The sequence below is a fragment of the Canis lupus genome, chromosome 8 (assembly GCF_003254725.2).
Source record: "Canis lupus dingo isolate Sandy chromosome 8, ASM325472v2, whole genome shotgun sequence".
NCBI classification, from domain to species: Eukaryota; Metazoa; Chordata; class Mammalia; order Carnivora; family Canidae; genus Canis; species Canis lupus.
The window spans coordinates 14,344,266-14,357,684 of NC_064250.1; the positions used below are offsets into that span (position 1 = coordinate 14,344,266).

General features: G+C 34.3%; 1 protein-coding gene across 11 annotated transcripts in view; it reads right to left on the reverse strand.

The window, feature by feature from the left end:
• RALGAPA1 (Ral GTPase activating protein catalytic subunit alpha 1) overlaps positions 1–13,419 on the reverse strand; it is a 242,471-nt gene that overhangs the window by 93,202 nt on the left and 135,850 nt on the right. For all 11 annotated transcript variants that reach the window (XR_007412270.1, XM_025443673.3, XM_049113052.1 and 8 more), the window contains 4 exons: positions 13,251–13,361; positions 8,979–9,047; positions 911–1,045; positions 310–493 (listed from right to left, as the gene is read on the reverse strand). Coding sequence is in view for 10 of the 11 variants with exons in the window: in XM_025443673.3 (XP_025299458.1) it covers positions 310–493; positions 911–1,045; positions 8,979–9,047; positions 13,251–13,361 (499 nt within the window). In the remaining variant the exon portion in view is untranslated. The remainder of the gene's footprint in view (positions 1–309; positions 494–910; positions 1,046–8,978; positions 9,048–13,250; positions 13,362–13,419) is intronic.

The following is a 13,419-nucleotide window of genomic DNA, read 5'->3' on the forward strand; positions in this document are numbered from 1 at the left end:
CTGTTAGGCTCCAAAGCTAAATCTGTTATTCGATTATATAAATTCTATGATGTATAAAATAAAATACCAAAAAGAACTTATCAGAGTAACTTAACTAGAAGTATAAAGGGAATGTCATCACATGTAATCTTAGTAACTGTGTTTCTGAAGTTATTTCCTAAACTAAAAATGAACTTTGCTATAATACACATGGTGAGGTAAAGAGCTACAAAGTAAGACATATTCATCTCCATTATTTCTACCTACACCCTCAAATCATATTTTCAGAGAACCCAAGAAATAATATGGTCCTTTAGGAATTTTTTTTACCTTCTGTCACTGGCTGAAGTTTAGAGGATCGTTCTGAATCTGGAGAGTGCAGAGGTTCAGGCTCTTTCAGACTTTCCAAATGCATAAAAGGATCATAATCTACAGATGCCAAGTCGGAGAGGCTCATTGGAAAATACCTTGGATTGCTAAAACACTGAGCTCCATAAACACACCCATGTAATACCTGAAAGTATGAGGGAAAAATATAGTTTTCCTTTTCAGTGAAGATAAACAAAAAGAGAAAAATGCCAACTGGAATATAAGAGCTTGACAAAATTTTTAAGTATTTTAAAACTTAGTTCTTCAATCAAGGTAAAACTTAATACTTCTTAAAAAGAAGAATGAATAAAATTTAACTAATCATTCTCACATTCAACAAAGATTTGACTCCTTTCAAAAATCTGCAGTGAAACAACTGTACCTTGTAGGAAGAAATTTTAATTAGCCTTAGACACTGTAAGATAAATCTACGTTCTTAGAAAATACCTGGCTCTAAAAAACTAAAAATGTAATACTAAGAAATGCTATTTTTTTCAGTTTTAAAAAGTGTTGGTTAAAGCAAACAAATTAAAAAAAAAATAAATAAAGCAAACAAATTTACCTTATAAATGCAATTGAGGACAGATTTTTCTATTTTATCATTTTCTGCTCCTGTAGCATGGATTGGTTGGAGCAGTGTCTTTAAAGGTAAGGCCATGATCCAGTCCAGAAGGCACAGAAGTAAGGATACTACCAACTGAAACAACAACAAAAAAGATTATTATTGTAAACTCATAAAATAAGACCTTAATACCTTTTTAAAAAAAGATTTTATGTATTTATTTATGAGAGACACAGAGAGAGAGAGAGGGGCAGAGACACAGAGAGAGGAAGAAGCAGGCTCCAGGCAGGAAGCCTGATGCGGAACTCCATCTTAGACCCCAGGATCCCGCCCTGCGCCAAAGGCAGATGTTCAACTGCTGAGCCACTCAGGCATCCTGACCTTAATACTTTTAAAAGAAATTCACCAACTTATTTATTTCTTCCAAAATTTTTTTTTATTTTACTTATTATTTATGATAGTCACACACAGAGAGAGAGAGAGAGGCAGAGACACAGGCAGAGGGAGAAGCAGGCTCCATGCACCGGGAGCCCGACGTGGGATTCGATCCCGGGTCTCCAGAATCGCGCCCTGGGCCAAAGGCAGGCGCCAAACCGCTGCGCCACCCAGGGATCCCTTCTTCCAAAATTTATTTCAGGAGCTATCAACCCTAATTCTACCATGAATATTTACTTAGATCTAGGTGACTCTAAAATATTGTATATGAGTATTATTGTGGGTTTCTTCTTTGTATTTTAGAGCCAACACAATGAAACTTTAAACATAATAAAAATAGGACTGCCAGAATTACTTTAAATTACTATAAAAATACTGAGCTTAAATGAGAACAGACATCAGTCAACTATTTAAAATTCTTTAAGGAATGGAACACAAATGCAAGATTAAGTTCATATATATTACAGTCACCTTCTACATTCCTTTTAAGGAACAAAAAGAACCAATAAAACATCACAAAACCAACATCCTCAGTATAAACACAAAAAACAGAACATCTAAACTTTAAATTATCTGTAAGTATAAAGTATGCAGCAAATCTCAGCAAGCTTTTCCCCATTCTCCTATTATAAACTTTCATGAAGAGCAAGGGCAGTTTGAGAAAAATTGTAAAAGACAGAAAAGTACAAGGTACAAACCTAAAAACCAAGCAAGAAAGAAAAAGTCATCCTAAGTGTGAGAATACTGAAAAAAATGTACTGGAAGACAGATACTGAGTAGGAAAAAAGGACTTAAAAGTACACAGAGGGAAGGTAATGCTTTGGGGAAAAAGAATGTTAAGAAGATATGAGGAGATGACCTCTGGAAAACATGTAGTAAAAAGAGAAACTTAGGATCTTGCAAGACTTAAATTTTAAAAACTGATGGACCTGCAATCTCTCTCTTCCTTAAAAAGCATCAACCAATAAATTTATGGTCTTAACAATTCCTCTCCTTAAAAAGACAATAAAGACACTATACTTTGTTGAAACACCAGAAGGGGGAGCTCTTGAAGTAGGAATCTTGTAAACCACCCTCACCCTCACCAACTTCGTCCATAGAAATAAAACTATTATGAAAAGAAAACAAAAAAAATGAGAATCTAAGCAATTCGGCTGATGAAACCCCCACCCAAAAACCTCAATTATGAAGCAGAAGAACACTATAACACAATATTCTAACCTAAATTAGATATTATCAAACAGCATTTAGATATAGGGACAAAGAAAATCTATCTTAAATCAGAAATTAAAAACTAAGAATAGATCAAGAAATGAAGAATTATATCAAGTCAGTACAAGAAGCAAAAGGACAAAATTTAGAAATGAAGCCTAAATATAAATGCCTAATGAAGAATATATTTGAAAAAAACCACAAAATATAATACAGGTATTGAAGAACAGTGGATAACAATTTAAAAATGAAATTTTAAAATGATAAAAAGTGTCAGGGAGAATATGGCTGAAATAAAAGAAAAAGAATATACAATTTATATAGAATTGGAACCTCTGAAATATACACATTAAAAAAGGTCCACAGGGGGCACCTGGGTGGCTTAGATGATTAAGATATGCCTTCAGCTCAAGTCATGATCTCAGGGTCCTGGGATCAAGTCCCTGATCAGCAGGGAGCCTGCTTCTCCCTCTCCCTCTGCCTGCTGCTCTTCCCACTTGTTCTCTCTCCCTCTGTCAAATAAATAAATAAAATCTTAAAAAAAATAAAAAATAAAAAGATTCACCAGAAGCCAGGACAAACTGACCTGCAATAATCAACTCTAACACATATTCTGATAAAGATTTAAAAGTAAGACTTCAAATATAAAGAAAAAATATCCTTAGGGCCTCCTGGAAAAAAGATGAAATAATTTATAAGGGCAAAAGAATAAAACTGACATCAGACTTCCCAAAAATAATACACAAAGCAAGGTAACATTAAAAAGAAAATAGCTTAAGGAAAGTAAATGTGAATCTAAAGATTCTATATCATTTTATTGTGCTTTGCTTTACAGGTACTGCATTTCTGATAAATTGAAGGTTTGTAGCAATCCAGTGTTGAGCAAGTCTATGGAGCACCATTTTCTGACAGCATTTGTTCACTTTATGTCTCTATGTCACATTTTGGTAATTCTCACAATATTTCTAACTTTTTCATTATTATTATATGTTATGGTGATCTGTGATCTTTGATGTTATTACTGCAATTGTTTGGGGGTACCACAAACAATGTCCATATATAAGACAGCAAACTTAATCAGTAAACATATGTGTTTTGACTGCTCCACTAACCAGCTATTCCCCCATCTGTCTTTCCTCTCCTCATGCCTCTTCATTCCCTGAGACACCACACTACTGAAATTAGGCCAATTAATAATCCTACAATGGCCTCTAAGTGTTCAAGTGAAAGGAAGAGTCACTGACTCTCACTTTATTTATTTATTTATTTATTCATTCATTCATTCATTCATTCATTCATGAGAGACACACACACACAAAGAGAGAGAGAGAGAGAGAGAGAGAGAGAGAGGCAGAGACACACGGCAGAGGGAGAAGCAGGCTCCATGCAGGGAGTCCGACGTGGGACTCGATCCCAGGTCTCCAGGGTCACGCCCCAGGCTGAAGGCAGTGCTAAACTGCTAAGCCACTGGGGCTGCCCTCTCACTTTAATAAAAAGCTAGAAATTTAATGAGAAAGGCATGTCGAAAGTCCAAACAGGCTGAAAACTAGGTTTCTTTGCCAAATGGCCAAGCTGTGAATACAAAAGAAAAGTTTTGAAGGAAGTAAAAGTACTACTCCAGGAAACACATGAATGTTAAGAAAGCAAAACAGCTGCACAGCTGATATAGAGAAAGTTTTATGGTCTGGATGGAAGATCAAACCAGCTGCTTAAGTCAAAGTCTAGACTAGAGCAAGGCCCTAACTCTCTTAAATTCTGTGAAGCTTGAGAGAGGTAAGGAAACTACAAAAGAGCAGTTTGAAGTTAGAAGAAATTGATTTGTGTGGTTTAAGGAAAGGAACCATCTGTGTAACATGAAAGTAGAAGATGAAGCAGCAGATGCTGATACAGAGGGTATGGCGAGTTATCCAAAGGGTTAGCTACACTAAACAACAGATTTTCATTGTAGACAAAACAGCTTTGTATTTGTAAAAGATGCCACCTAGGATTTTTGTAGCTAGAGAGAAGTCAATGCCTGGCTTCAAAGCTGCTTCTTTTGGTAGGGGCTAAGGCAGCTAGTAACTTTGAGTTGAAACCAGCATTTATTTACTATTCCAAAAATCCTAGGGCCCTTAAGAATTATGCTAAATCTCTTCTGCCTGTGTTCCACACATGGAACAACAAAGCCTGGATGATACCACATCTATTTACAACATAGTTTACTGAATATTTTAAGTCCAAGAGCTCTGATGGAGATGCACAATGAGATTAATGTTGTTTTTATGCCTGCTATCCATTCTGTAGCTCATTAGGATTAAGGAGAAATTTTTATTTCAAGTAGTATTTAAATACATTTCATAAAGCTACAGCTCCCATAGATAGTGATTTATCTTTAGAATCTGGGTAAAGTGAACTGAAAAGCTTCTGGAAAGGATTCACCACTCTAGATGTCATAAAGAACATTCATGATTCATGGGAAAGGTGAAAATGTCAACATTAACAGGAGTTTAGAAGAAGTGATTCCAAACCTCATGGATGACTTTGAGGAGCTGGAAGATTTCAATTAAGGAAGTAACTGCAAAATTGATAGAAATAGCAAGAGAACTAGAATTAGAAGTGGAATGTGCAGGTGTGACTGAATTGCTACAATCACTGCAGCATTCTTTACAATTGCAAAATACTGGAAAAAGAAAAAAAAAAAAACCAAAAACCCTGTATATCCATACATAGGAGAGTGAGTTGAATAAATGACAGTACATTCACACACTGTAGTAATGATACTATACAGCTGTAAAAAAGAACACAGAACATCTTCATGAATTGATGTATTGTGAATTTCCAGGATACCCTGCAAGTAAAAAAATCTAAATACCAAAGAATATCTAGAATATGTATCTCTTAACAAACAAGGAGGGGAAAAAATATCGTATCTGTTCATTGTGCAGAAAGAATGGATAAAACATAAACTAAAAAACAAAACCAACAGGGATGGGGAGAAAACACTAAAATAGAATACAAACTGAAAAAATAACCTGAACTATATTCAAATGAATTCTATAATCATACTAAAGTGAGGCTAAGGGGAGGGAGAAGTAACTCAAGTAACTTTTAAACACAGCTTTTGAACTATATACTCTTTTGGTAACTATATACAGGCATAAGTATATTCTGAAACTCCTTTTATTTTTCTAAAACTGCACAAAGAAGTAAATATACTGTGAATAAATGTGGATAAAGGAGTTAGGTTCTCATTATTGGGGCAGGTGGTTACAAATATGTAAAGGGAGAGGACAGACTGACCCTTGTGTTGGATTAGAATCAGAGGTGTCAAGGTAAACTCATGGTATTTTAATACACACAAAGAAATACATACATAAACACATACTATTTATTTACATGTGTGTACATATTATCTTTTTTTTAGCTTTATCTCGTGAGAGGGCCTAAGGGAAAAAACCACACACACACAACCCAATGACAATGTAAACACTTAGCTCCCAGATCTTTATTTGAGAACACTATTCCCACTCAACAGAACCAGAGTTCCTTGGGGAAATGGCTAATTTCAGTACTGAGGCAGGAAAAATACAAAATAAGTCTGAAAAATTCTGTGGTGACAGAAATTAAGGATATGCTGAAAGAATAATGAGGAGGATATGACAAAAGGATAAAGAAGCCATTTTAAAGGGCATTCCCACTGGCTAAGTCTGGGACATTTTGAGCTCTGAAATAAATAATGGTAGTAAAAAAACTAAGGATTACAATCCATTGCATAAAATAAGAATTATGATCCCACACTGGTAAGATGGATAGGGAATAAGAGAAAGCTCTTCCTTATCATAGAAAACTAACTAATGACATTAATGTAAAAGTAATGACAGAATTAGGAAACTATCCTAACATCTAATTCTGGTAAGAGTTATAAATGGCTGGCAAAACTACTTAATAAAAGGTTTAAGAAATAACAGGTTATTTATATAATCTCAAAGTATCTTCCTAAAAGATACTTATTAATTGGAAAAGGCAAACTAGCAGCCTGGCTCAAGCTCTTAGCTGCTCATCAAACTTCTGTGACTATCCAAACTGTGTCCTAAAAGAGTGGGAAATGCCAATATACCTAATCAGGCTCCTGAAGGACTACTAATTGCCTACTCCTTCAGCTTCCTGATGCAGGCTAATCGGTAGTCTGACTTTCAGGAGCAGCTGGAAAGGTTGGGACATTAGCTATATGCAGTCTAGCCCCTAACAGAGAAATTGAGAGCTGGCTATTTTTGCTTACTCATTCTGTGCTAAGCCAGGGAAACAGTCGCTGGGAGTGCTGGTGCAAACAGAACCACCCTGTTTTGTGTGTTTCCAGAGAATACATGAATGCGAAGTTCTGTCCACTCCCAGAAGTAGGTCATTTGGGAGCCACTCACTTAGTGTTGACAAGCTCTTTCTAGGGGAAAGGTAGAGACCTGATTTTATTGCTGGAGCCAGTCAGAGGGAGAATACAAGGGGAAGTGCCCACTGGTTCTTAAGAGCTTCCAGAAGGACTCCAGTCAGCACCTGGATGAAGGCTGATTAGAAGCTGGACTCTCAGGCAGCAGCTGGGAAAGTATGCAGTCAACTCTTTCATAGAGAAAGAATGCCTGTCACCTCTGTGCTGAACACTGGGGGAATAGCAATGGCAGGTGCTCACACTCCTGTTAACAAGTGCTCCTTTGTTTCCTATAGTTCTGTGGGCCTTGTGAATACAAGCCCCGTTGGCTTTCAGAGCCAGGTGATTTACAAGCCTATCCCTGGGGATAGGCTTAAAAAGCTTAAAAGCTGGGGTGCTAGCAGCCTCTGAAAGACCCTGGCAGTTGGGAGTTCTCTCCTGACTGTGTCAATGGGTTTATCTCAAGAGTGTGCCTCAATGTTTCCTATGTATTGATGTGGGTATTTCCTGATGCATAGGATCATTCAACTAGTTGCTGGATTTCTCTCAGAGAGAACTGCTCCATGTGTAGCTGTATCTTTGGCACATCCACGGGAGGAAGAAAATTCAGGAGCCTCCTATGTCTCCATTTTGGTGACCCCCTGCTCTGTTTTTCTTCGAAGTGTTCTATTTTGTTAATAACTCTTCTTACTCTATAACTTCTCAAGTGATTACATATATTCCCAGAGTTTAATACTACTCATGTGTTGATGATACCAGTAATTTTGTTTTGAGCTTCAAACTTACTACTTTAGCAATACAGAGTTGCTTTGCTCATGGTTTTGCTGGCATTATTCCTCACATAAAACATAACGAAAACTGAAATTCATCTTTCTCCAACAACTTTGCTCTTTTGAGATTTCAACCTGTATGATTAAGAGATGATGACACTGAGATCTGGAGAATAAAATGCAAGATTAGGATGTGAAAATGGAAAGGAACAGAATAATTTTCAGAGGAAAAGAATCTAGAGCAGCCTTGATTAATAGAGGTTTGTGCAATGATGGAAATGGTATATATTTGTCCATGTGGCTACTGAGCACTTGAAATATGGTTAGCACAAATAAGGAATTAAATTTTTAATATAAACTTTTAATTTAATTTTATTTAAATTTAAAGTCACGTGTGGGTAGTAGTTAGTATCCCGGGCAGCACAGATCTACTAGAATCTCTATAACATGTTATGTACTATGCCTAATATATTTTAAGAAACTAACAAATATATGAACAGAAAAATGGAATCCACAATCAAGAAGAAAAGATTTCAATAGAAACATACCTAGCAATAACACCAATATTGAATTTGGCCGACAAGGAATTTAAAATAATTATGATAAACTGTTAAAAATCTAATAGAGTAGATATAATTGATATAGAAATGCAGATTTCAAGAAAGATATGGAAAACTATGAAAAGAAACCAAATAGAAACTTTAGACTTACAAATACAGTACCTGAAATAATTAAAGGAATCTCAGAATGAATTTACTAAGGTGATTGCAATCCTGTAAAACTTTTTGTGGCCAGGGGGTAGATTTTCCTCTATATGCCATCTCTATTATACATACTCTCCTTAATGGAAATTTCGTTATTTTCTACCAGTAACAGCTATATAAAGATGTATGGTTGCCTTCCGAGTTGATGAATTTCTCAGAATTACTTATTTTCAGGCATAAACAAGACCATAATTTGGCAAGATAAAGTGAAATAATTATAAATGAATAAAATATCCTCCAAGGTTCCTCACATCCAAGAGATTCAAAGACTTTATCAAATAACCATGACTAACTTGAAATCTGAACTAAAATATAATTTGGTTACACTTAAATAATGTAAAGTGGATTTTAAGCACAAGATGAATTAATGTTTGCCATGTAAATATCTAGCTTTGCTAATTTAAAATATAAATACCTTACTAATAAAAAATAAATTAAAAAAATACCTTACTAAACATATATTAAATATCAAACAAAATTTTAATTACCCTCTTATCCATTTCATAAGATGAAGCTTCTGTACTTGGCAAAAGATGGGTGATGGTGGCTATTAGAATCTGTCAGCAAAGAAAAAAAGTTCAAACTATGTTAATGATGCATCCATTAAATGTTAGGTAAAGTGACATAAAATCTATTTGATGAAAGTTTATCCTAAATACATTTTCTAATTCTAAAGACATTATCAATGTTATTGCAAGACTTTTTTTTTTTGCAAAGTAACTTTTAATATGTAAGCTTTTCAATCATTTATAATCCTCATGTGTATGGAACCAAAATTATATACTCTATCAACTATAGATTTCTTACAAATTCAATTCAGGAATCAATATACATAAACATATATAATATGTGTTCACAGAAAAATTAGAGGATATAGATAAGCAAAAGATTTATAAAAATCATCTGCAATTCTATCACTCAAGAAATCTACTCTGCTCAACAAATTAGTTATAGAAGGAATGTACTTCAACATAATAAAGGCCATATATGACAAACCAACAGCTAACATCATTCTCAATGGTGAAAAGTTAAAAGCTTTTCTTCTAAGGTCAGGAGCAAGTCAAGGATGCTCACAATTGCCATTTCTATTCAGCATAGTACTTTAGTCCTATCATAGCAATTAGGGAAGAAAAAGAATGAAAAGGCATCCAAATCTGAAAGGAATTAGTAAGATTATTTGTCTGCAGGTAACATCATCTTATACTTAGGAAACCCAACACATTTCACCAAAAAAGTGTCAGAACTAGTGAATTCAGTAAGGTTTCAGGGTTAAAAATCAATTGCATTTCTATACATTAACAATGAAATGTAAGAAAAAGAAATTAAGAAAGATTAAGTACAGTATTTTCAATAAGTGGTGTTAAGAAAACTGGATATCCAATGCAAAAGAATGAAACTGGACCCCTATTTTATACCACTGACAAAAATTAACTTGAAATGGATCAAAGACTTAAATTTAAGACCTGAAACCATACAACTCCTAAAAGAAAACAGAGGGAAAATACTCTTGATATTGCTCTCGGCATTGATTTTTTGGATAAGACACCAAAAGCTAAAATAAATAAGTGGGACCATATCAAGAGCACCTGCACAGCAAAGGAAGCAAAGGAAAAGTAAAAAAAAAAAAAAAAGGACTTGAAAAGGCAGCTAATGGAAAATGGGAGAAAATATTTACAAACCATATATCTACATTAGGGGTTAATACATAAAATAAATGAAGAACTCCTGCAACTCAATAGCAAAAAAGCAAATAATCCAATTTAAAAATGGGCAAAGAACTTGAATAAACATTTTTCCAAAGAAGACATTCAAATTGTTAATAGATATATGAAAAGGTGTTCCATATCACTAATTATGAGGAAAATGCAAATCAAAACCATGATGAGATATCACCTTCCATCTGTTAGAATGGCTATTTTCAAAAAGACAAGAGATAACAGATGTTGGCAAGGGGGTAGAGAAAAGAAAACTGATACACAATGTTGGTGGGAACGTGAACTGGTACAGCCTTTACAGAAAACAATATGGAGGTTCCTCAAAATATTAAAAATAGAACTACCATATGATTCCCACCCACTCTATTTCCCCCCTTCCCCCCCAGCTCCCCCCAAAAAGAACTATCATATGATTCAGCAACCCAGTTCTGAAGGAAATGAAATCAGTATCTCAAAGAGCTACTTGTACACTCATGTTCACTGCCACATTATTCACAATAGCAAAGATATGGAAACAATATAAATCTGTGGATAAATGAATACAAAAAATATGTATGTGTGTGTGTATACACACACATACACACACACACACAATGGAATATTATTATTCAGCCGTAAGAAAGGAAATCCTGCCATTTATGACAACCTGGAGGGCATTACTGTAAGTGAAATAAGCAGACAGATAGGCAAATATTGTATGGTATAACTTATATGTGGAATCTTAAAGAACCTGATTTCATAGAAAGAGAATAGAATAGTGGTGACCAGGGGCTCAGAGGAAAGGAGGGAAACAGGGAGATGCAGGTCAAAAGGTATAAATTTTCAGTTATAAAAATAGTAAGATCTAATGTACAGCATGGTGACTATAGTTAATCATATGCTGAATATCTGGAAGTTGCTAAGAGTAGACCATTCTCACCATAAAAAAACAAACAACAGTTAACTAGGTGAGGTAATGGATGTGTTAATTATCTAGACCTTGGTAATCATTCCACAATTATCAAATCATCACATTGTATACTTTAAACAATCATGTTTGTCAACTATTTCTCATTTAAGTTGGGGGGGGAAATAAGGAAATTGACTCTCAGGGTGCCTGGCTGGCTCAGTTGGTACAGCATGTGACTCTTGACCTTGAAGTTGTGAGTTCAAGCCTGGTGTTGGGCATAGAGTTTACTTAAAAAAAAAAAAAAAGAAAAGAAAAGAAAAAGAAAAAGAAATCTACTCTCATCTTTCCAGACATGTATGTGTGTACATATTTGTGGGTAAATATGTTTTTTTTTTAATTTTTATTATGTGGTTTTTAAAATTAACATATATTATACATTGAATAGTACATGAATAAATTTGATACAAAAATATGAAATAAAAATTATTAAAAGATGGCAAAAAAGGCACACAATGTTACTCTGGAAATTTCCTGATCTCATTAAATTTTTTATGTGCATGCTAAAAATACATAGGTAAATTTATTATATTTTTATTGTATGCTATTATATTTCTGTAAGTTATTGAATCAAGTAGAAAAATTCCTCTGAATATACTTTACATATTAAAAGGCTTTATTCACTAACAGAATCTAGTATATTAGGGATGCCTGGGTGGCTCGGCGGTTGAACATCTGCCTTTGGCTTAGGGAGTGATCATGGGGTTCCGGGATCGAGTCCTGCATCAGGCTCCCTGCATAGGGCCTGCTTTTCCCTCTGCCTGTGTCTCTGCCTCTCTCTCTCTGTGTCTCTCATGAATGAATAAATAAAATCTTAAAAAAAAAAAAAAAAAAGAACTTAGTATATTAGATGCATCTGCTTAATACTGGTCGTAGAACTGGGCTTCCTTTCCTAACTATGCAAATAGGTAAACCATTAGTGAAATGCTCTACAATTTTGGGATTTCATTTCTTCATTCAACTAGAAGTTGAATAATATAATAACTCTTCATCTGTAGCCACTGACCACTATATAATGAAGTAATCTACAAAAATCTGCATACTTAAGAAGTAATTAGATGAGTATTAATATATAAACTGATAAAGAAAACAAGGGAAAGGATTTTCAGGCTTTCCTAAATGAAAAAAAAATCTGCTTAAAGAATGATCTTAATTTTCAAACAATCAATCTTAAAGGGTAAAATTTTCAAAATTTTTAAATTTAAAATTTCAGAAATTTTCAAGTTTTAATATTGACATAGTACATTCACACTTACATCCTACATAATAATTATAATAGCTACAGCCAACATTTATTAAAATTTATGTCCTGTAATTTTTATGGCAAAAAGTTCTAAGGACTCTAAAGTATATTTTCTCATTTAGTCTTCAAAGCAACTCTATGAGGTTGAGTGAAGGTATGTTCAGAAGATAGTAAACTGACTCAGGTACCTGGACAACAGGATATTTCAAAGGAATCTCTACATGATTTTGAAAAGATGGGCTGAGTCCTCATCCAGAGGCTTCAAATAACCAGATAAACAACATGGGTCTTATTTTATAAGCAAAGGAAAACCACTCAGCTATACTGTTGGGTTTTGACATAAGTCATATGAATGTGAAGGATGATTTGAAGGAGAAGACCTCAGAAGCCAAGAGACCAACCAGAAAGCTACCACAGTATCACAAGAAAGAAAGAATGAAAGAGGTCAGGTGTTGTATAGGAGACACAGAATTAAAATGAAAAAAAAAAAAATTTAAAACGCAAACTCCATCTATGATTAACTGAAAAGTAAAGGGGATGAATCAAAATAATATCCTGATTCTGGTAACTGGAGGGATGTATATTTTCTCACCTAAGAGAGGCTGAATAAAGAATATATATTAATAAAGACAATGGCAATTATAAATTTGCAGGTAGCTTTTAAAAAACCAAGATCACAGTCTCCTAACATAAAATACAAGGAGATTATCATGAACTTTGATATCTCAAAAAAGCTGCCCGGGTTGCCATAACTTAGCCATGCAAAATTTAAAGAAAACCATTAAATAATTTTATATTTCAAGGTATCCAAATCTAAAGATTTTTAACAGGGCCACAATAAATGAGAAATACTCACTTGAATAATCTTCAAGGGAGAATCAGGCTGATAAACCTGAAGTCTAGGTACATAATGAACCAGCATGTGAAGCATGTTACAAGCCACATGGGCTACTGTTTTATTAGTAAACTGTAACAGTAAAAACAATTAAAAAATATTCATTAATGCATTAGCTGCTAAAAACCTT